A 24743-nucleotide genomic window follows, 5' to 3' on the forward strand; every position below is an offset into this window, starting at 1 on the left:
CACTTTAGGTGTGATTGTGAGAGACAAGGAGTCCCGCAGAGGACAAGCCCCCCTATGACTAAAAAGGGAGAGGTGTTGGGAAACTTAAGAGAGGCTCAGTGAGGGAACGGACTGGAGCCTCTGGAGGAACACGTTCCCAGAGATCAGCCGGAAGACCACCGGGTGCCCACGCCTCTATTCCGGATGGGCTGGTAGGACCCCGTGCCAGTGTGGGTCTACGGATAGAGGGAACTTACGCAAAAGCCGTTCTTGATACGGGATCGCAGGTGACCTTATTGTACCGGTCTTTCTACAATCAATATCTAAAGCATTTGCCCGTAACCCCATTTGACGCCCTGCAGATTTGGGGTGTGAGCGAGGGTGACTACCCGTACGATGGGTACCTATCGGTGAGATTGGAGTTCTCAGAGGGCGATGTGGGAGTGTCGGAAGCTATTGAGACGTTGGTGTTGGTGTGTCCTGACCCGGTGGAAACCGGTGGTGCTGCCCTCCTGGTGGGGACTAACTCCCCAGTTGTGCGACGGCTCCTGGGAGCTTGTAAGGAGAAAGAGGGGGAAGACTTTCTCGGTGCATCCAGTGTTTCGAGCAGTGTTCGCAGAAGGGGTTGCCTCCCAAGGGCTGGACCCGGAGTGTAAACGAGGGACGGTGTGGTGTACGCAGGCGAGGCCCAAGGTGATCCGACCAGGGGAGGTAGCACTAGTGATGGGGACCCCCAGATTCCCAGGAGTGCCGACGGGAGAAGCCCTGTTAGTAGACACCCCAGACGATCTTGAAGGGGAGACACGATTTCCGGCGGGGGCGTTGGTGAGGCCCAAAGTGCAGAGACCAGGGGTGGTACATGCAAGGCGTATAGCTATAAGTGTCAGGAACACCACGGCAAGAGAAATCACCTTTAAGAGGGGAATGCCGCTGGCACATCTGTTCCCGGTGACGGTAATGTCTAGCGCACCAGTGAGGACCCCTAACCGGGAGGGATCAGAGCATCGAAGGGAGCTGACCGCTGAAGCCTTTAACTTCGGGGATTCCCCTGTGTCGCCGAAGTGGAAACACCGGCTAGTGGAGAAGATGCTGAAGATGGAAACTGTTTTTTCTCAGGGCGAGTTTGATGTTGGCTGCTCCAAAAGCACTCGCCACACCATCTGGGTGACGGAGGACACCCCGTTCCGAGAGAGATCCCGACGGCTGGCTCCGGCAGATGTTGAGGATGTGCGACAGCACTTGTGCAAGTTGAAGGAGGCCGGAATCATAGCTGAATCTCGAAGTCCTTATGCGTCCCCAATAGTGGTGGCACGGAAGAAGAATGGGCGAGTGCACATGTGTGTTGACTACAGGACGTTGAATCGGCGAACTGTCCCTGATCAATATACTGTCCCAAGAGTCGAGGATGCGCTGGCCTGCCTGAGCGGTGCGAAGTGGTTCAGTGTGCTGGGTTTAAGAAATGGGTATTACCAGATCCCGATGAGTGCGGCCGATAAAGAGAAGAACGCTTTTATCTGCCCGCTGGGGTTCTTTCAGTTCGAACGAATGCCCCAAGGCATATCCGGAGCCCCAGCCACCTTCCAAAGGCTCATGGAGAGAACTGTGGGGGATATGAATCTGTTGGAGGTGCTGGTGTACCTGGACGATTTGATAGTGTTTGGATCGACTTTGGAGGAACATGAGGAGAGGCTGTTGAAGGTGTTGGGCCGGCTTAATGAAGAAGGGTTGAAGGGTTTCCCTGGACAAATGCCAGTTCTGCAAGTCGTCAGTTAACTACATTGGCCATATCATTTCGCGAGAGGGAGTGGCTACTGATCCAACCAAGATAGAGGCCATGACCACCTGGCTGAGACCCCAGAAAGTGGGTGCTCTGCGCTCATTTTTGGGGTTCTGTGGGTATTACCGGCGATTTGTGAAAGGATACGCCAAAGTGTGTCACCCGTTGACTCAGCTGTTGTGTGGCTATCCCCTGGTGGGGAAGAAGAGGACAGGGAACCAGAGGCAGGACGCTGGAGGATACTGGAACCCGGCGGAACCTTTTGGCTCGAGATGGGATGATCAATGTGAAGAGGCGTTCCGATCTTTGAAAAGGGCACTGACCCAGGCCCCGGTGTTGGCTTTTCCCGATCCCCAGAAGCCATATGTGCTGCACACGGAAGCCAGCCGAGAGGGTCTCGGGGCTGTTCTGTACCAGGAGCATGGCAAAGCATTGAGGCCGGTAGCCTTTGTCAGCCGAAGCTTGTCGCCATCGGAGAGAAACTATCCCACTCACAAGTTGGAGTTCCTGGCGCTGAAGTGGGCGGTGGTGGACAAGCTGGGCGATTACCTGTACGGAGCCAAGTCTGAGGTGAGAACGGATAACAATCCTCTCACTTATATTTTGACTTCGGCGAAGCTGGATGCCACAGGACATCGGTGGCTGGCGGCCTTGTCGGTATATGATTTCAGCCTGAGGTACCGCCCCAGAAGCAAGAATATCGATGCGGATGCATTGTCTTGTCGGGAGCCGGGGGAGGAGGAGAGGGACGAGGAGTGGGAGAGTGTCCCTGCCCCTGGAGTGAAGGCGATGTGTCAGTTTGCTATCACCGTGAAGGCCGAGGGAAGAGGGAGGCTGGAACGAGCCGTGGACCATTTGGGGGTTTTTGACGACGCCATACCCCTAGTTTACTGTGACCTGACTGCACTGGGGACTAAAACAGTTGCTGGAACTGAGTCCGGGGGAAGTGGCAACTGCTCAGCAAAATGACCCGGGCATTGGCACAGTGTGGAGAGCGGTCGAGAAGGGGGATGTGGTGTTGGCTGAGAAGGCGAAACACCCATTCGTGCCTCTGTTGTTGAAGGAGTGGTCTCGGTTGAAGTTAAAGAACAAAATCTTGTACCGGGTAACGACACCTCCGGACCAACCCTGCTGTTGGCAACTGGTCCTGCCGGAGGAGTATCGCCAGGCTGTACTCCAGGCCTTACATGATGATTCTGGACACTTGGGGGTGGAAAAGACATATGGATTACTCAAAGACCGGTTCTACTGGCCCCGGATGAGGGGGGACATCGAAGAATACTGTATGGGATGCCGTCCTTGCATCCAGAGGAAGACCCTGCCAGCGTTGGCGGCTCCACTGTCGCACTTGCAGAGTGCGGGACCTCTGGACCCGGTATGTATGGATTTCCTGTCGATTGAGCCTGACACCAGCAACACCGCGAATGTCTTAGTCATCACCGATCATTACACTCGCTATGCTCAGGCATTTCCCACCAAGGATCAGAAGGCGACGACAGTGGCGAAGGTGTTATGGGAGAAGTATTTTGTGCATTACGGCCTTCCCAGGCAAATCCATAGTGATCAGGGGCGGGACTTTGAGAGCCGCCTTATCCAGGAATTACTGACTATGCTTGGGGTTGAGAAATCCAGGACTATCCCTTACCACCCACAGGGAGATCCTCAGCCAGAGAGATTCAACAGGACCCTGTTGGATATGCTCGGGACGCTGGAGATTGGGCAGAAAAGCAGGTGGAGTCGTCATATTGGACAATTGGTTCACTGTTACAATTGTACTCGCAATGGTGCTACAGGGTATTCGCCCTATTATCTGATATTCGGGCGGGAAGCGAGGTTGCCCATTGACGTGTGTTTTGGAGGTGGAGTGGGTGAATTTCCCGGGAAGTCCCATCTAAAGTACGTGTCCGACATGAAGAGGGAGTTACAGCGGGCGTACGAGTTGGCCGAGGCGGCGGCTACCAAACAAAATCAGAAGAATAAGATGCGGTATGATCGAAAGGTGAAGTTTGTACAATTATTACCGGGCGACCGGGTCCTTTTACGGAATTTGGGACTCCCTGGTAAGCACAAGTTGGCAGATCGATGGGCGGCCAGCCCCTATGTAATAGAGAGCCAGATGCCGAACCTGCCAGTTTACCGGGTGAAACCTGAGGATGGAAAAGGGCCTATCAAGGTACGCCATAGGAATCACCTGCTGCCACTGGGTCAAGCAGTGCAGGTGGATAAGGAGCCCAAGAGGGAGGTTGCGCCTAGTACAAGGACTCTGCGAGGACGCGGAGAACCGGAAGAGCCCGCTGCTGAAGAGCGGGGACGGGTCCCTCACCCGGGAATGGCTACCGATTTAGAGGAGGATGACTCAGATGAGTGGGCCCTGTTCCCATTCGCTGGTGCTCCAGTACCAGGAGAGGAGGCTCCTGGCTCTTCCCATACTGAATTGGGTGAGAGGAGGGAAGGTCTTGAGGGTCAGATGGAGAGGCAGCCTACATTGGTGGGAGAGATGGTGGAACCCGAGCGTGAGCCGGAGAGATCTCAGGTGAGGGAGGACCCCTGTGAGGAAGGGGGTGCGGGTCTGTCAGGTAGACCTGGGGTGTCCGAGACAGTGGGTTCGCAGGTGACGAGGGAGCCCAGTGGGGCAGAGATCTCAGAGGATTAGGCACCCCCCGGAGCGGTTGACATATGTGGTACCAGGAGAACCGAGTGTGGTTTTTACTGCTCTGGGTAGTTATGTCACTGCTTTCTGCACCTGGGTTGGGTTTTGTGTGTTGCAAGAAGCTTTGGGGAACTCTAGTAATGCCATGAGGGCATGACATTTGCTGGTGGGGAGAGAATGTACAATGTCCTGTGTATGTTACTCAAAATGGCCTCTTTGGTTTGTTACAAGTAGGAATGCTTCTTTGTTGGATAAGTGTTTCTCTCGCCGTTGTTTCGCTTCAGAATGGCTGATATGGTCATTGTATTCATTTGTTAATCAATGGGGAATGTTATTGTGTCTTGTGATGCTGGGAACTTGGGGGAGGGGTTTTCGCGGGTTTTTTGGTGGGAGGAGAGTGCGGGAGGAAGACGTCGAGGAAGGTGGACGTGCGCTGCACTGCTCGGAAGACCCCCGGGCGTGGTCCTAGGTGTGAAGACGTGGAGGTCGGAGGCAAGCGACGAGGGGTCGAATGGTTCGTTGATTGAGCTCCAACGAGTGCACTAATCAGACTGATAAGTTGGCGCCTTTTGTTTTTTTCCTTGTATATATATATATATATATATATATATATATATATATATTGTATTGCCTACTACTCTTTTAATTTTAGTAAACTCTTTAAAGTGTATGTCATAACGGTATTTGTTGTGGGTTTGATACTGTTGGCAGGCGCGAGGCATAAAACTCGATTCTCACAGCACCTGCGTGTACGGGAGGTGGGGTTGGTGAGTGGCTGGATCTCCTTTTTCCCCTAGACATATACCAGCCTTTTGGGTAAGTGTTGCACAGGATTGTGGGAATGATGGTATTAAATGCTGAGCTGTAGTCGATGAACAGCATCCTGATGTAGGTGTTTGTGTTGTCCAGGTGATCAAAGGGCATGTATAGAGCCATTAGACTGCATCTGCTGTTGACCTATTGTGGCAATAGGCAAATTGCAGTGGCTCCAGATCCTTGCTGAGGCAGGAGTTGATTCCAGCCATGGCCAACCTCCCAAAGCATTTCATCACTGTATCTGTGAGCACTCCTGGACAATAGTAAAGGAAGGTCTGAGTGGGGTGAGTTCCATAAGGCCATTAGATGTAAGAGAACAATTAGGCCATCTGGCTCATCCAATCTGCACCATCATTTCAACATGGCTGATGCAATTTTTCACTAAGTCTCCTGCCTGCTCCCCGTATCCCCTCATGTCCTGACCAATCAAGAATCTATCAACCTCTGCCTTAAATATTCATGATGACTTGGCCTCCGCAGCTGCCTGTGGCAAAAATATCCCACAGGTTCACCACTCTCTGGCTAAAGAAATTCCTCCTCATCTCCATTCCAAAAGGACGCCCCTCTACTCTGAGGCTGTGTCCTCTGGCTACCGTAGGAACCACCCTATCAAGGCCTGTCACCATTTGATGTGTTTCAATGAGGTCACCCCTCATTCTTCTGAATTCTAGTAAATGTAGGCCCACGGCCATCAAACACTCTTCATGTGACTTGCCATTCATTCTTGGAATCTCTTTTGTGAACCTCCCTTGAACCTTCTCCAGTTTCAGCACATCCTTTTTAAGATAAGGGCCCCAAAACTGTTCTGAACACTCCAAGTGAGGCCTCATCAGTGCTTTATAAAGCCTCAACATTACATCCTTGCTTTTATATTCTAGTCCTCTTGAAATAAATGCTAGCATTGCATTTGCCTTCCTTACCACTGACTCACCCTGCAAATTAACCTTTCGGTATTCCTTGCAGAAGGATTCCCAAATCCCTATGTGCCTCAGATTTTTGTATTTTCTGTCTATTTAGAAAATAGTTAACCCTTTCATTTCTTCTACCAAAATGCATGATCATACACTTCCCAACAATATATTCCGTCTGCTATTTCTTTGCCCATTCTCCTAATGTGTCTAGGTCCTTTTGCAGCCTTTCTACTTCCTTAAGACTTTGCTCCTCTCCACCAACCTTCATATCATCTGCAAACTTTGCAACAAAGCCATCAATTCCATTATCCTAATCATTGACATGTAACGCAAAAAGAATCGGTCCCAACACTGTCCCCTGTGGAACACCACTAGTCACCAGCAGCCAAACAGAAAAGGCTCTCTTTATTCACACTCTTTGCCTCCTGTCAGTCAGCCACTGCTTTATCCATGCCAGAATCTTTCCTGTAATACCATGGGCTCGTAGCTCGTTAAGCAACTTCATGTGTTGCACCTTGTCAAAGATCTTCTGAAAGTGCAAGTACATAACATCAACCAATTCTCCCTTGTCTACGCTGCTTGTTATTTCTTCAAGGAGTTATTTCTCCAACAGCTTTGTCAGGCAACCATGCTGACAATGGCATATTTCATCACGTGCCTCCAAGTACTGTACTCTGAGACCTCAACTTTAACAATCAACTCCAACATCTTCCCACTGAGGTCAGACTAACTGGTCTATGGTTTCCTTCCTTCTGCTTCTCTCCCTTCTTGAAGAGTCAAGTGACTTTTGCTATTTTCCAGTCTTCCAGAACCATTCCAGAATCTAGTGATTTTTGAAAGATCACTACTAATGCCTTCAGCCACCTCTTTCAAATCCCAGGGGTGTATGCCATCAGGTCCAGGTGACTTATCTACCTTCAGACCTTTCAATTTGCCAAGAACCTTCTTTGTATTAGTGGTATCGCCACACACATCATGATACCTGACACCTGGAACTCCCACCATACTGTTGGTGTCTTCCACAGTGAAGACTGATGCAACAATTTATTCAGTTCATCCACCATTTCCTTGTTCCCCATTACTACCTCTCCAGCATCATTTTTCACTGATCCAACATCCATTCACATCTCTCTTTTACACTTTATGTATTTGAAGAAACTTTTGGTATCTTCTTTAATATTATTGGCTAGCTTACTTTGGTGTTCCACCTTTACATTCGTCATGACTTTCTTAATTGCCTGTTGGTATTTGAAAGCTTCCCAATCCTCTAACTCACACTAATATTTGCTCTATAATATGTCCTCTCTTCGGTTTTTATGTTGCTTTGACTTGCCTTGTTCGCCAGTTGTGTCATCTTCCCTTTAGAATACTTCTTCCTCTTTGCGATGTATATATCCTGAGCCTACTAAATTGCTTCCAGAAGTTCCAGCCATTGTTGCTCTGCCATCATCCCTGCCAGTGTTCTTTTCCAATCAATTCTGGCCAACTCCTCCCTCATACCTCTGTAATTCCCTTTATTCCACTGTAATAATGAAACATCTGACTTTAGCTTCTCCTTCTCAACTTTCAGGAGTTTTCCTGAAGTTGAACGCCATCTCCTTCATCTTGTTGGCATTGAGGAAGAGGTTATTTGCCCGGCACCAGGCCTCGAGATCTTCCACCTCCTCTCTGTAGGCTGTCTCATCATTGTTGGTGATAAGCCCCACTCGTGTTGAGTCGGCAACGAACTTGACGATGGGATTGCTCAGGCGTTTGGCCATGCAGCCATGTATGAGTAGAGTGTACAGTGATGGGATCAGCACACAGTCCTGTTGAGGATGATGGGGAGGGAGGAGAGGTTCTGCATCTGGACTATCTGAGGTCTGTTCATTACGAAGTTCAGCACCTAGTTGCACAGTGGGGTACTTAGACCGAGGAGTAGGAGTTTGTTCACCGAGGTCTGAATTGAAATCCAGAAATAGCATTCTGACATGCGTGTCCTTGTCCTATGTGTGTCAGGGCCAGGTGCACGATGGCACCCATTGCAGAGCAGTTCTGTCAGTAAACATACTGGCAAGTGGGAATTGAGTGTTTGATGTCTGCCATTACCAGCCATTCAAAGCACTTCTTGCTGATTGGGGTCAGTGGTAGTCGTTCTGTTCTGTAGGTGTAGAGATCTTTGGTACAAGGATGATGGTGGCTGATTGGAAGCATGTGGAGGCAGCCTGGATGGGTGAAGCGCTGAAGATGTCAGTGAGCTGGTGTGTATGCTCCAAGTAATCGGCCTAGGGTGTTGTCTGGCCTGACCTCTGCATGGGGAGATGACTTTGCAGAGTCCTCACGTCTACCGCTGTTACAGACAGCGGCTGCTCACCAGGAAGGGGGTATCTTTCGTAGCCAGTGCTGTGTGTCTAAGTATGCATAAAAGTTGGTTAGAGTGTCAGGTCACTGCTACAGTCCACGCTGTCTTTCCTTGTCCATGTTGCCCTGATGCCCAGCCACATTTGCTGGGGATCGTTATCGGACAGGTGTTCCTAAATTTTTTGTGTGTAGGTGGTCTTTGCCCTCTTGGTGCCTAAGACGAAGCTTCTGTTAGCTGCTCTGAGAGCTGTTCTACCATTGGACTTGAAGGCAGCATCCCGTGCTTTCAGTAGGGAATGCGCCTCTGCATTCAGTCAGGGCTTCTGACCATGCCCGAGGTACCAACGTCATCTACGCACTTGCTGATGTTGCCGATGACAGACGGCCTATTTCTCAAGTCTGTTTTCTCTGTTTGGGAAGCCTCCTTGTGCTCAACGGTGGGTAGGCCTTTACCAGTGATAACCACTACTTTTTGTAGGATTTTCTGTGCAAGGGCACTGGCGTTTCCATACCAGACCGTGATGAAACCCGTCCGTGTACCCTCCACCACATGGAAGCTTGCCAGAACTTTCATTTTGCATGTCTTTGATACATTGTTCTATCAGTCAGTCCTGTAGGCTGCATGCCGACAATCTTCCGTAGAGGATGATCGGTTGGTGGTGTATATCTCCTCCAGCATCCAGTGTGTGTTCTTCATAGTTCATTGTTCGCTTTGGTGAAAAATAATACAAAAGTCTACGGCCAATGCAAATGTGATATATACTTAACCTTTTATTTTGTAATGTTAATCCGGCTAATACAGTCTGTAGTACTATGCAAACTTGTAAAACAGCTCCCTCTTCAGGACCCTTTAGCAAATAACAGCCTCACCAAACGCAGTTTCCTGAAACACCAGCACGGTAATGTAAATACGGGAGGATTTGTGACGACAGAACTCTCAAGTCAAAAATCCTTCATTTCGGATTTCTGATATCTGCTTATGTTGGTTCGGAATGCTGTGTCCATATTATTGAACAACTGTGGATTAATTTCAAGTCACTATTGTTCAGCTAAGTGACTTCATTAATACTTAGATTGGCTGTATAATTAAATTGATTGCCCTGGTGGTATATCTTCAAAGCTTCCGTTACCCCATCACTAATAACCTCGTGCTCGCCTTGTCTCTTTGTGCCTTCACACAGCTCTCCATATATAACTCAGCTGAGGCATTTAAAAAGTAAAAGTAGTAACTTCCCCAGGGATGAATGTTACAGGAAAAAACAAGGATGGATCTGAATCTAAGCATCCGGTTGTGACTTGTGAATGTGAACGTGCCTACCCAGTTTTCATTTCATATAGCAACCATTGTCTCTATCTGCCACTAAAAAGGTGATATAGATGATATATGCAAAGAAATATTATCACACTTCACCTGCCTCGCAATGTTTTTATTTGTTAACTATATAACATGCTCCAGAACTTCAAAACATTTTGTGGTTGTGCAAGCAGATGTACCAATGTGAAACCAGTCTAATTACATTTTTCATTGTCATTTTTTAACACCTGCATTGTTGAATGTCAGCAACATTCTAGTTTGTTGATCATGTTGAATTATTTCAAGCGAAGAGCGGTATTAAGAGCGAAAAGCATTGTTGCAGCAGTTTACAGAGAAACAAGGACAAGGAAAATTAAGAATTCTCTCAGCTCAGTTTTTATACTAGGCTGCTTGAAAATGCATTTTCCCATTCTAGATTTTCCTGTCTTCATTTCTGCCACGATGCAGATGATTGTAGAACCCAATAAAGCTTCCGGGGTCACCTGCAGTGCAGGTCACAGTGCAAACCAACAGGTCTTGGCCTCCACTAGTGCCAAGTTATTGGGCAGTAACGAGGTGGATGGGCTGCTGTAACCAACAACCACAGTTCAGGTGACATGGAAGCGGAGGGAAGTTGTAATACCATGTTTCACACATTGCCCATGTTGCTCAGTAAGTTAGGACCTCCCTTTTTCTAACTGTTCTCAGCCACTAGTAACTATACTTCCTGCCTTCTTCCCAAGCAAGATGTTCCAGGGCCCTACTCCCAAATCTATTCAGTGAGGGCTTATTTAGAATGACGTGTAGAAAGAAACCACTAAACTAGGAGTGCACGTGACAGTTCAGAGGCAATGGACATCATCACATACACAAACTTTAAAAACCTTGGAACATGATCCCTATTTTGAGATTTTAGCATAAGTGAACTGGATGGACAAATGAGATTTACATCGAAGATTTGAAGTCTGGCAGAGACTGACGAGGGAATAGCTTAATCAGGTTCATGAAGTGGTAAGTTAATCGATTCCTGTGCGTCGTCACTGATTGCTGGTGAGTGCTGGAAAATGTGCCGGCGTTAACGAGAATGTGGGAATTGAAATAACAGGATCGGTATGGGCTTGGTGTGGACAAGTGGCCAATGGAGAGCACAGACAGTGGGCTGAAGGGCCTGTTCCTGTGCCTATCTCTGTGAACTGTGAATCCAAAATATCTTGAGTGCAGCTGTTACTGGACGTCTCAGAGAGTCAGGGTAAAGAGACCAGAAATGGAGCTGTTAGGACACTCTGCCTGAACAGAAACAATGATCAACATGTAGCGTCTGGAGAAAAATCCTCTATTAACATGTACAGTGATTGGATGAATACTTACTCTACAAGTACATTTCAAAAAGAACTATACACATCCATTAAGATAGATGACACTTTTAAGTAAATACACTTCGAAAGCTGCAATGTTAGTTTCTATTTTATGAGTTTACTTCAAAATGACTGAAGCTAGGGAGGAAACCTGAGTTTTCACGATAGATCGGCGTGCTGGCTCTGTTACTGAACTATGAACTCTAGGGCATGTATCAAGGGTCTGGGGTAAAGTTCAAATCACATGTAGAAAACTGGGAATGCTGAAATTAACTTAATTAAAAGGTGGTAGGAAATGGGAGTAGGACAATCAACTGGTGTCATTCAACAAAATTATGGCTAATCTTTTAATAATAATATCACTTTCTGGCACTAATTCTATATCCTTCAATTCCCTTGGATGCACACTCCTCTTGAATAGAGAGTGCCAAAGATTCAACACCCTATGAGTGAAGAAACTTCTCACAAGCCAACCTCTTAGTTTGAGAACAAGACCCTTGGTTCTAGACACTCCCGCCAGGAGAAACAAATTCTATACCTGAGACAAATTGAGCGAGCGGGGAAGTATATTGAGGTAGACAATTTTAAGAATCGCTTCACATTTAAAACAGCGAAGAATATTCTTTACAGTATTAGACTGGAAAATGTTGATTTACAAGGGACATGGGTGTCCTTCTACACTAGTTACAAAGGATTATCTTGCAGCAAATGCCTTAAGTAGAAGGAAGGAAGTAGGAGGAAGTAGAAGGAAGTCTTTCTACAATGACACAGGGTGTTGGTGAGACCACATGGAATATTGCATGCAGTTTTGGTCTTCTGGCCCATTAAAGAGTATTCTTGCCTTAGGAGTCCAACAAAGTTTAACTGAATTGATTTCTGGAAATGACCAACATTTACAAACTCAGAAGTCTCAAATCCAAAATTTTAACTATTTTCTCCTTCTTCAGGTGTTGCTAGGAGGAAAGAGTTTTAGCTGCATAGAAAAATTTGAAAAGGGAACAAAGTCAATTAAAGTTAGATTTGACAGCCATAAAGAATGAAGAGTCCAAAACCACTTCAGAAGAGCTCTGCAAACAGATTTAAAGTTGGTTGGTAAAAGGATCAGAGATGAGTTAAGAACTTGCTTCTTGCCAAGGATAATTGGGATCTAGAATAATGCTGGGGCAAACTGTCATATCCTTTAAAAGTTGGTATTGAGAGCTAGTTTGATCTTTCAGGCTGCTGTGGTTCTAATGGGCTGTTAAGCCACAAATCTCTGTTTGATGATGAGGGCTGTGATAAAGGTTCTTCCACTGCAAGACTTCACTGATCGCAGACTTGCTTGTTGACCTTTTTTCTCTCCTCAGGCAGTTCCCAAGGATTGAGCTCAACTTGCTTTCACTCCATTTCTTTGGTCAAGGTAGTGGTCACCTTCCACGTACATCAGGATCCTGTGTCCCCCTGATGTGTGGCCATGAGGACCTCAATACCATTTCAAAATGCTGGAGTGAAGGACACTAAGGGGTGGATTGATAGAGGTATACAAATTCACAAGGGGAATAGATAGGGTGAAAACTCATAGCCTTCCCCAGGAAGGTGGGGGTGGGGTAAGTGTTATAAAACAAGGGAACATTGGTTTAAGGTCAGAGGTGAGTGACTTGAAAGGGACATTGGGGCGGTTTCTTCAGGCAAAGGTGGTGCACATGGGAAATAATGGCTGAGATGGGCACATTAACACATCCAGTGAACCAAGCTCCCTAGCCCTATTCAACCTTCTAACCATATTTTACCAGAGCACCATCGAGAGAATGGAGGAACCATGCGATCCATTGTCTGCAGAAAGTCAGATCAGAGGTATTCAAGACTGGTGACCAAAGTTCAAAGTAAATTTTATTATCAGGGTACATATATGTCACCACATACAACCCTGAGATTCATTTTCCTGCGGGCATACTCAGCAAATCTATAGAATAGTAACAAAAACAGGATCAATTAAGTATCAACCAGAGTGTAAAGATGACAAACTGTGCAAATGCTAATATAAATAAATAGCAATAAATAATGAGAGCATGAAATAAGAAGATAAAGACTCCTTGAAGTGAGATTATTGGTTGTGGGAACATCTCAATGGATAGGTAACTGAGTGTAGTTATCCCCGTTTATTCAAAAGCCTGATGGTTGAGCGGTAGTAATTGTTCTTTAACCTGTTGGTGTGAGACCTGAGGCTCTTGTACCTCCTTCCCGATGGCAGCAGTGAGAAGAGAGCATGGCCTGGATGTGAGCATCTCTGATTATGTCAAAGTAGGTCAAGATACAATCTCCAGAAAGTAATCTTATGGGCTGTTACGTATCCCGTAACTGGATAACTTACCAGCAAAGTCAGAGAGGTCCGTTGAAGTCTGATGTCACTATTCTCAAACGTTTTTATTTATAAAGGGACACAAAAGTAAGGTTAATACAAACATTCAGATAGTGCACATCGTCAACACTCAATCTAAAGCGCGGGTATAGTAATAATCATCACTAAGAAGTGAGCTCTGCTGGTGTCTAGGGGTTAATAGATTGTCCGTTGGAAATATAAAAGTCACTCAGAAGTCTGCAGGCCTCAGCCCTTTGAAAATCGCTGGGTTTCATGTGGGGCGACCGAGAGAGAGAGAGAGATTGGGGAGAAGAGAAAGAACTTGCCAAGTCTTGATGAGGCTTCCGTGAAATCGGGGGAGCGTTGGTTCCTTCTCCCCAATGTTAGTTAAAAGCGGTTTTCTGTGATTCCAGCCACAAATTCCAATCCCGGAATCTAACGCACATGGCTTCCTTCAGAATGGCTTCCCGCTGCTGCGGGAACACTCTCTCGTGTCTTTTTGGTGCGTCTGAGGGGGCTGTCCCCCTGAGACTCTCCTTTATACTTCCTCACGGGGTCGCAGGTGTCAATCAGGTTGTGATGATGCAATCTCTCTCTCAACCAGCCCACCTTGCCCGAGGGCTTTTCACGTGGTCTCCATGAGACAATAGTCGCTGTCGTCTTATTCTGCATCCCGGGTGGGACGTGCAATTTGGCACATTTCTCTCTCTCTCTCTCCGACTGGGTCTACTGACCCCCCCCCCCCTTTTAACGGGCGCTCTTGCGATTCTCACAAAGGAGGGGGCTGGGATCATAACAGGGCAAAGTGGCAACTTGGGACTAAACTTGAATCAATGTAGGATGCTCAACAGTTGTGGCAAGGCTTGAGTACTATCACCTCTTATAAAGTTAAATTGAGCGACATAGAAGTCATCAAGGACATCACTTCCAAAGATTCAAAGGTTCATTTATCATCACAGTATGTATGCAGTATACAGTTCTGCGATTGTTCTTCTCCAGGCAGCCACAGAACAAAGAAAACCATGATAGTTCAAACCACAAGCTGACCCCCCCCCCCAAACCGCCCACCACCAATGTGATCATCAACCTCCACTCCCCCCACAAATGTCCTACCCCCTGCACGAAACTCAACAAGAACATTGGCCAAATGAGCTCAATGCCTTCTATGCTCACTTTGACCATCAAAACATAGGGGAACCATTGCGAACTCCCTTGATGATCCTGTGATTGCAGCCTCTAAGGCTAATTTGAGAGTAGCCTTCAGGAGAGTGAGCCCACAAAAACCATCTAGTCCGGATTGTGTACCTTGCAAAGTACTAAAGACCCTGCTGATCAAATGGCTAGAGATCCACTGAGATCTGAGATCTGAAATCTCTTGCTTCAGCAGTGAAGTACCCACCAGCTTCAAGTAGGCTTCAATCATACCTCTGTCCAAGTAACACATGGTGACTTTTCATCAACTGCAGCTCAGCATTCAATACCATCATCCTCTCAAAGCTGATTAACAAGCTCCTAGACCTGGGCCTCAATCCCTCCTTGTGCAATTAGATCCTCAGTTTCTTCACTTGCAGACCCAAATCAGTCCAGATTGGCAACGGCATCTCTTCCACATTCCCCATCAGCCCCCTACTTTATTCACTTTACACTTATGACTCTGTGGCTAAGCACAGATTCAATGCCATATTCAAGTTTGCTGACATAGGCCGAATCAAAGGTGGTGATGAATCAGCATGAAGGAGGGAGATTGAAAATCTGGCTGAGTGGTGACATAACAACAACCTCTTTCTCAGTATCAATAAGACCATGGAGCTGATTGTAGACTTCAGGAGGAAGCCAGAGATCCATGAGTCAGTCCTAATCGGAGAATGAGAGGTGCAGAGGGCCAGCAACGTTAAATTGCTTGGTGTTATATCGGAGGAGCTGTCCTGGACCCAGCACCTAAGTTCAATAATGAAGAAAGCATGGCAGCACCTCAAGTTCCTTAGGAGTTTGCGAAAATTCAGCATCTCAAACTTTGACAAACTTCTATAGATGTTGTGGAAAGTATATTGACTAGCTGCATCACAGCCTTGTAATGGAAACACCAATGCCCTTGAATGGAAAATTCTATAAAAAGTAGTGCATATAGCTCAGTCTATCATGGGTAAAGCCCTCCCTACCATTGAATACATCTATATGAAACGCTGTGGCGGGAAAGCAGCATCCATCAGGGACCCCCACCACCCAAGACATGCTCACTTCTTGCAACAGGAAGGTGGTACAGGAGCCTCAGGACTCACACCACCACGGTCATGGACACTCACCAACCATCAGGCTCTTGAACCAAAGGGGATAACTTTACTCACCTGATCACCAAAATGTTCCCTTAACCAACTGTCTCACCTTCAAGGACTCTTCATCCCATGTTCTTAATACTCATTTTTTTAATATTTTCAGTTTGTCGTCTTTGGCACACTGGTTGAACACTCGAGTTAGCGCTGTCTTTTATAGATTCTGTTATGGATATTCTATGGGTTTATTGCAAGAAAATGAATCTCAGGGCTGTATATATTGACTTGTACGTACTTTGATAATAAATTTACTTTGAACTGACCAGATAAATCACCATCTAGTATGGGAGTTGTAAGGCATAAGACCATGGATTGTAACGATTCTGAATCATCAGCGTCTCCTCTCCCCTCCATCCAGAAGTACCGCACTCACAGAGCCCTCAGCATTGTCAAGGACATCTCCCATCCCAATCTCTTTGGCCTCTTACTATCAGGTAACACATCACAAGAACAAGGTCTGTTCGGCTGGGTAACAGCTCACTCCCCCAGAATGAAACTTGCAAACACTCTGGCACCAGCCTGTACACATTATTTATTACAGCATTCGTAGCATTATAGAGTTGCATATTTAACTACCTGTCGATATGCACTTTAGGCCAATTTGCACGTACACAATTTTTAAAAAAATTGTTAATATTATTTTGTGTCTGTGATACATGTACTGCATTTTGCACCTTGATCCCAGAGAAACATTGATCCATTTAGCTATTGAATGTGTAGGGTTGAACGACAGACAAAAAATGTGAACTTGAAATGTCAGCTGAACATTTCCCTCCACAGATCCTGCTCCACTGGGATCCTCCAGCAGCTCATTTTTTGATCCATATTCCAACATCTACAATCTCTGGTATCTGTTCTTGCTGCTTTCCATCAGAAATGCAATCATTTCAAAAAATTGACTATAAACTTTTCATCAGAATTGATCCTGTGAAAGTTTTCATAATTGTGTCTCTTCATTTTACGTTGAGGCTCAGAACGAGAAGTGACAAAGCATCAATCATGTGACCCGAAAGTTAAAATAGCCACATCAAAACATCTTTAAATATATCACGGGGAAATCCTGCAGAGTGAAGTTATGTAACTAGACCAAGAGCAGCTGATGCAACAGATGACACTGACAGACTCACAGGTGAAATATCACCTCTCCTGAAAGGACTGCTTGGGGCCTTTAATGTTGGTGAGGGAGGTAGTGTGGGGGTAGTGCCACACTCTTCATGTCTGAAAGAATAGGAGCCAGAAGGAAGAGATGTGAACAAGGGAATTACGTGGACAGTTTGGGGGGGGGGGGGGTGACGAAAAGATGGGCTTAGTGGTAGGAACTCATTGAAGATGGCATTTGCTATAGAGAATGGTAGATAGTCATGGGATGGTAGTTAAGGACAAGGGAAACCCTATCTTTGTTATGGGATGGGAGGATCAGCTGAGGGCAGATGTGCAGCAGGTGGAGATATAAGTGTCAATAGACAATCTATCTCCAGAGATAGATCACAAAAGGGGAGAGAAGTGTCAGCAGACACTTGCAGGATATAATTTTGTGTCAAGCATTATGGAAATTAGAAAATAGAATTAAAGATATTTTCTCATTCACATTACACAATGATTCAATACAAGGATATTGCAACATTAGCAGCTGTGATTTCTATTATTGTCCAACAAGAGCTGATGTGAAGCAGGAAGCAGTGTTGCAGGTTACACTTGAAGAACAAATGGAACACCAGTATAGTACACAGTGGTGCATAGTTCACTCATAAAAGGGTAGCAGCATTAGAATGAAACAGGTGTCAATAAATCAATTACATAAATAACCTGGGACCACACTTTAAGCAAACACACCATAGCATGTAGCATTACTGTATACTATTTTATATTAGTACATGTAGTGGACTTGGCAAAGACAACACAACAGAATTATGCCTGGTTCAGTCAGCTTGCCCTCGAACTGGAATATCGTGCAAATGTTGAGACAATACACTGGCTGAATCATTCTACATTTCCACAAAGGATTATTCCTGTAAACCCATTTCAATCAATTGGTTCTCATTGTGAATGCCTATTCAGAATATTGGGTGGCACAGCAGAGTAGCAGTTAGCAGTCACTGATTGCCACCACTGTCTACAAGGAGTTTGTACTATTTCTCTGTGACCTCATAAGTTTCCTCTGGACATTCCAGTATTCTTCCCCATTACAAAGACTTGCAGATTAGGGATTGAGAGATGTAGGCATGCTACTTTGGCATAGAAAGCATGGCATTCTTGCATTCTCTCACCATCACAACCCTAAATTGTGCTGGTCATTGATGAAAAAAAAATGCATTTCATTGTATGCTTAGATGTATATGTTACAATAAAGCCAATCTTCAAAAATGATGTAAGAGCACACACTTTTATCGTGACAGATCAAAGTCGGGTAGATACTTTCTAAGGTCTATAAAGAAGTATTTGAGCTTAAGTCTGATACTCATGAATGTTAGGAGCCATCAGGTTAAGGTGAGGACAGTCAGATGGGATAATGGGACAAGCCAGTAGGAAGTGAAAACAGTTCTAGTGGTGGAACTGGGCTGTGCACTTTGCCCCACCCCCCTTTCACCTCATCTCCTTTACCTGCTCATCACCTCCCTCTTCCCTTCTTCCATGGTCTTTTACCCTATATCAGATTCTGCCCCCCCCCTTCACCAAATTCCCAGCTCTTTACTTCACCCCTTTGTGGTTTCACCTATCATCTGCCACCTGGTACTTCTTCCTCCCCTCCTCACACTTGATTGCTCTGACTTCTCTTCTTTTTTCCCAGTCCTGGTGAAGGGTTTTGGCCCGAAACTTCGACTCTTTACTCTTTACCATAGATGCTGCCTGGCCTGCAGTGTTCCTTCAGCATTGTGTGTGTTTGTGTTTGCACTTTGGCTATCATTTTGCTGATAAATTTTGCATTTGATCTTGACAAGTGCTTTATTTGATAGCAAAGGAAGCCAAACAAGGGAGTGGATGGATTGCAAGCACAAGACGTGTAGTTTTGTTGAAATGAATGTCAAACAGTTTCATGTGAGATGCTGAAGTGCAGTTTCATCAATGGAAAGCAGAGATTACAAAATAGACAATGAAAAAGACAGGGGAACCATGTTTCAAGTTCTAGGTTGTGCACAACTACATATTCTATAATTAGACCCAACAACCCTCGTCTTTGGGTGTGTGAAAACATCAAGTCAGAATTCCTCGTTATATCCAGTGACATATGAAAACTGCACTGATATGACCTCGGTAAGAACAGGATTAGATGTAATTGCATTGAATATACATGTATTATTGCTCATACAGTGTACAGAAGGGGTACACCACTCAAGTTGCATCTCTGAAACTTCAGTAAGAACAGACTGATTAAGCTGAGGCATGAACAATATCCTCTTTCCGTTTATAGCGAAATATGAATGAGAAGCCTAGACTAGTCCACACTCTAAATTTTGGCTAATTTCTATTTTAGTGTTGGATCTGATAAATCAAAGGAAACCAATAATGCCAAGGCATCAAAACATAATATAATCAAGGAAATTGAATATACAATGAAGTGACCACAGAGACATGCATTTGAAATAATGAGAACAAGAATAAATAGACCGGCATTTATTTTTGATTTTTTTTAAAGTACAATGAATTTTACATCCGTCATGTCTTTAAACTTCAGTTAGCCAGATCTAAGATTTATTTAAATACTAGCAAATATTAGTGTATCACTCAGCAGGTAACTGACTCTTGCATTACTGCTCTTGAATACATGGATATTTGGCAAACATCACCAAATGAAAGAAATCCCTTTAAAACAGCAGGAATAAAATGAGCTTTGTATAGCAGAATGGAACTATAACAAAATTTTTGGTCACTAGTTATTTCACTCGTTTTTTTAATATAGTTAATAGTATTGTAGGATTTTCAAAGCTTTGCATTTCCTCCATGAATTCACTGGAACGCATTTTACATTATACCATCCTCTAATACAATGTGTATTACCCTGCTTCTATTCAGTAAACAAGTTACTGGTTGTAGTGTCTATTGATAGGATGTGTGCATAACACCACATACATAATACATCCTCATTCGAGTGCCTGGTCATCTCAATGTCTCAAACGAAGTCTGCATCTGACATAAAGTCAACCAATCTAATAAATCTTGGGTGGAAGACTCCCAACATCCTAATTGGCATGCCATACAAAATGGCTTTATTCATACTCCCCATCATACAACATTTTACAGTGAAACTAATTTACATCTCAACACAAGATGCTAATTTCAATTAGCAAGTTTGTAAGGCTAAATAAAATAGATGTTTATTATGTGCTTGATGATATGTCTCACATCAATTTATATTTATGAAGTGTTAAAAGTATCAATATCTAAATGCAGAAGGCACTTTAAACACCATTACATGTGAAATCTGCTGGGGTAGACATCCCTCAATGTACTTGTTTTGAGATTGTTTAGTTTAAAAATATTTTATGTAAAAAAGAACACCACACAAACCAAAAACTTTGGGCAGACTGAGGTCAGAAATTGATCAGAGGTTTTCAAATAAGTTTTTCATGGAAGCTCATCCCGGTGTCATATTTAACAAGTTCTTTAAAAAAATAAATAATTTATCAAAAGCTGTATTTCTGGACATATTAAAACTATCCCTATACTAATAAAAAGTACAAGCTGCTTACTTAGCACACATTTGATGGCAAGTGCAGTGATGTTGTAACAGCACGCTGAATGAATTCCAGCTGTCTCTAATTGTACTGTCAGCCAAGGAAAGGAACAGAAATCTGAGCATTCCCTCTGGCTGCTCCAATGCATGTAAAAGCTCCATGCTGAAGGCAAATCATTCAACAACTGCTCACTTTTGATGACTGATCCAAAATAATTTTGTGTAATAACCTGACATGGGCAAGTGTACAGTTGCTTTATTATTTGCAACAGGAGCATTTGTATTCCATGATGGAGTGACTTTCTTGATGTGGAACTTATGCACGTTGAAGCAATTCCAAAAACCACTGTGGCTCTAAACTAAACTTCATGTTATTAAATTATTTGGTATGTGTTTGCTTATATTCCCTTCCACACAATCACCAGCAAAACAGAAATGGAAGTGACCAGTTCGTTGGAACAGGCCATGATGTGACACAAAGGGGGGGGGGGGGGGGGAGAAGACTTACAGTAAATATTAAACTAAAGCTAGATCATTGCACTATTCACTCATTAAAGAAATCTAAAATTTTCACCGCATTAGAAGATAAATGGTGAATATTTTAAACAAGTTTCTCTATTCGGTGATGAAGAAAACTACAGATATTCAGGTACATAGTCAGAATCATAGCTAGGGTTACCATCAAACATTTAGCTTGAAACTTCTCTCCTTGTCCTTACTCAGAAATGTGAACCCTTTATTTTAGTCATTCTTCATGGATGCATGTGGACTATTAGTGAGAAATTCAGTCACAGGTCACTGCCAAGGCTCATCCTGTCCACATAAGTACAATCCTGAAGCAACCGAAATGGGAGTTTGGGCTAATTTCTACCTTTTTTTAAACCAGGACTAACCTGAACAGTGGTAGGGTTGGGGCAAAATTGTGCAGGACAGACTAAGTAATAACTTGCATCTTCAATCAGATAGTAATACTGACTTAAATAGGAGTACTTAAATTCAAACAATTCTAAACTGCCAGACATATACAAATACTACTGTTCTCCTTATGAGAATTAAATAAAAGGGCATTGAAAATGAAACTGCTGCATAGTTACTAAAAGAAAAGATGTTTATGAAGGAAATGGCTAGCTGTTTGTTAGGTCTGAGTTCTAATTTACATATAATTAATACAAGATTAAAACTTTACTGCTTAAATGATTTTCATTTGTTAGCTTACAATAAAGTCCATTTAAGACAATCAAGCAAAGTTTTCAGAAACATGCATTTTTAAAATTAGCAGTTAAAGCCTCTGGATTCTTTTATATCAACATAAAATATACAAAGAAAGTAACTTGCTTGCAAAGGTAGCCATACTCTAGCACTGTCATTTGCCATCTTCAATGCAATGGAACAGAAATGCAAACCAGTTACTGAGGTAATTGTCATGCATTTATGTTCGGCAACAAGATTGCGAGAGATACTTAATACTTTTACCCTTCTGTAGAATTTTTAGACTTGAGTTACTGAGTTCACCCTTGTATTTCTCCATGCAACTCTTTCCTAGTTTGGTCATGCCAGCTCATTGGATGCACCTTCAACAAACCAGCAGATTTCTCTTGATCCCTTTATTAAGCAAACAGTCATGAATTGGGGAAAAAAAAACACAAGTGTTTAATCTTTTACTAAACTATCCCCTAAGCAGCTCTAATTTTAAACTTTGAATTTTCAGTAGGCTATCCTTGCTGAAGAGCAGCAACATATCCCAGTGAAAGCAGCTCTCAGATATTCCACATCCACCCATACCTCCTTGCAAATGAAGTTAAAATTCATGAGAGAGTAATAAATCATTGTCTGATAAGGTTACAACTGCTACTGTAATGAGCAGTATTCTTAATAAGAGAGGTGGATGTTTATGTTACTGATTTGCTTGTTAATGCAAATGAAAAGGTACAGTGCTGTAAACAGTATAAAGTGTAGGTACAGCTAAGATATAAACCATATTGCACTTGGAAATGTCTAAATACTCCCTGGGTTATACACCGGAACATCACAGACAGCCAGCGATAAATTAGAACAACTGGAGGCAACAGCATTGTCTTCAAGTAAAAAAAAGCATGCCCCCGATAGCTTTCATGTAAACAATATAAAAATGTCACAGTAATAACAGACCTTTATGTGAGTTAAGGCAGCAGCTTAAAAACACTTTACAAGGAAAAGATCTTTACTTCAAATCTATCAAAATATTTTATATGGCTTCCTGACATCCCATTGGACTACTTTATCTCAAAAATATTCCTCCAGAATACCAAGTGGGAGCATTCAGAGTCTAAAATAATGAGCATTCTTTCATCACAGGGACTTTAAATGAGAAAAGCTACACTGTGAATGCACTCTTGCATATCCAAGATAAAAAGTTCAATCCATTAACAAATTGCATTTCTTCTGAGGCCAAGAAGTAGATGGCACTTAACAAATCGGAAGGTTGCTGAAAGATAACTTGTTGGCAATTACTGTCATCTGTCAAAGCAGCCAGTTGTATATGTGTGATGTCCACTTAAAAAATTACTACCATAAGCCACAGTGATGCAGTGTCTGGGCTCTGTGGTTATGGCAACCTGCATAGCAATGGGTCCCTGAACAGGCAGTGCTCTAACGGTGGGCTGTAAACTGGCCTGCAAACTTGGGTATGACTGTAGAGTATAGTTGCTGCCAGAACTTCCTGAGATAATGGTAGCCCGGCGGCCCTGCACATGGCTCCTATGGGCTTGTATTGAAGCCTGAGGTTGTAAAGGTGAATGGAACTGTACCAGCTGGGATGAGGCACTCTGGGTTAGATGCTGGTAGGGAGCCTGTTGAAACAGGAGCTGTGGTGAGGATTGGTGCAGATGCTGCTGCTGCACTGCTGTCTGTTGTTGCTGTACTGCTGTTTGCTGCTGCAGAGCTGACTGCTGTCCTTTGGTTTTGTTGGCTTCTTTGACATCATTGTCATGGGCACTGGAAACAAGATAAAACATTTCAAATATCAGACACTCTCCATTACAATTTCCATTTCCATTAATGCACAATTTCCATTTCCATTAAATGCTGGCATGAAAAATTCAGTTCGTCATATTTCATTTCTCATATTAAAATAGTTTCCATCTTATTAATTGTATTTCTTGATAATTGATTACCAGTTTATGATAAAAAGTGCACTGAATTTTAACTAAGTTATTGAATTGAGACAAGGCCTCTTCTAACCTCTCCAAGCCACTCAAGCAGCAAGTGCCATTAAATAGCACTGGAAGGTTAAAAACACAAAGCTGCATTGACAACCAGAATCAGGTTTAATACCACTGGCATATGTTGTGAAATTTGCTGCTATGCAGCAGCAGTATTTTGCAAGACATAATAACTAAATTAAAGTATATATTAAAAAGGTTAAACTAAATAAGTAGTGCAAAAACACACCTCACAAAAGAAAAACATTCAGATCTAGATACTTTCCAATTAGTATTCTGAACCAGGAAGGTAAAATATCAGATCCAAATATCATAGCACAGTAACGGTTATACTAGCTTTCTCATAGTGATATTAGTGTACCTAATAATGCTAACTGGACATACGTGAAGTTCCTTCAAGTCAGTACAAATGATGCAGTAAATTATTAATGCTTTTCAAACACATCAATAACTTCTTGGGTTAGTACTGCCAACAAAATGGCCAATTTAATTAAAACCAAAACCATTTTAATTATTCTGCAACAGTCTTACATACATATATTGATTAGACATGTACATTCTACATTGTCCTGAGGTAATTTATGCATTGCACTGTACTGCTATCACAAAAAAAATGTTCATGACTTGTGATGGATGATGGAGCTGATTCTGTTATGGGTTTCTATTGTGGACTGAGAGCGGGAAGAGGGGAAGGGAGGGGGAGGAGGTAGGGAGAGGATTGGAATCAAATTACCTTGCCTGGTGTCTCTGGGCAGACATATGCCAACCCCTGACAGTCCTCTGCCACTTGCCCCACACTCGTGTGGCACTCCACTCTTGCCATTCCCAACATCCTGTGCTCCAGCCAGATTTGCTCTCCGCTACACATTGACAAATACAGTACTGTGCGAACGTCTCCAGCATCCTAGCTTCTACATGTGCCTAAGACTTTTGCACAGTACTGTACATGATCAGATGAGAAGGCAGTTAACAGTTAGCAGGAGCATTACTCCTAAGATGCTGGATTTGAGCAAGAGGTGTTACTGCAACCTGTCTCAATTTTATTCAACTTAAAATTTCCATATAGACACAGCCAGAGATC

General features: G+C 43.9%; 1 protein-coding gene across 1 annotated transcript in view; it reads right to left on the reverse strand.

Moving 5' to 3' along the window:
- Nucleotides 1-19365: 19365 nt before the first annotated feature.
- ccnjl (cyclin J-like) overlaps nucleotides 19366-24743 on the reverse strand; it is an 83944-nt gene continuing 78566 nt past the window's right edge. The window contains exon 5 of the mRNA XM_059990150.1: nucleotides 19366-23435. Coding sequence (XP_059846133.1) covers nucleotides 22955-23435 — 481 coding nt within the window. The 3' untranslated portion in view covers nucleotides 19366-22954. The remainder of the gene's footprint in view (nucleotides 23436-24743) is intronic.

Source organism: Hypanus sabinus, chromosome 15 (genome assembly GCF_030144855.1).
Source record: "Hypanus sabinus isolate sHypSab1 chromosome 15, sHypSab1.hap1, whole genome shotgun sequence".
Lineage (NCBI taxonomy): Eukaryota > Metazoa > Chordata > Chondrichthyes > Myliobatiformes > Dasyatidae > Hypanus > Hypanus sabinus.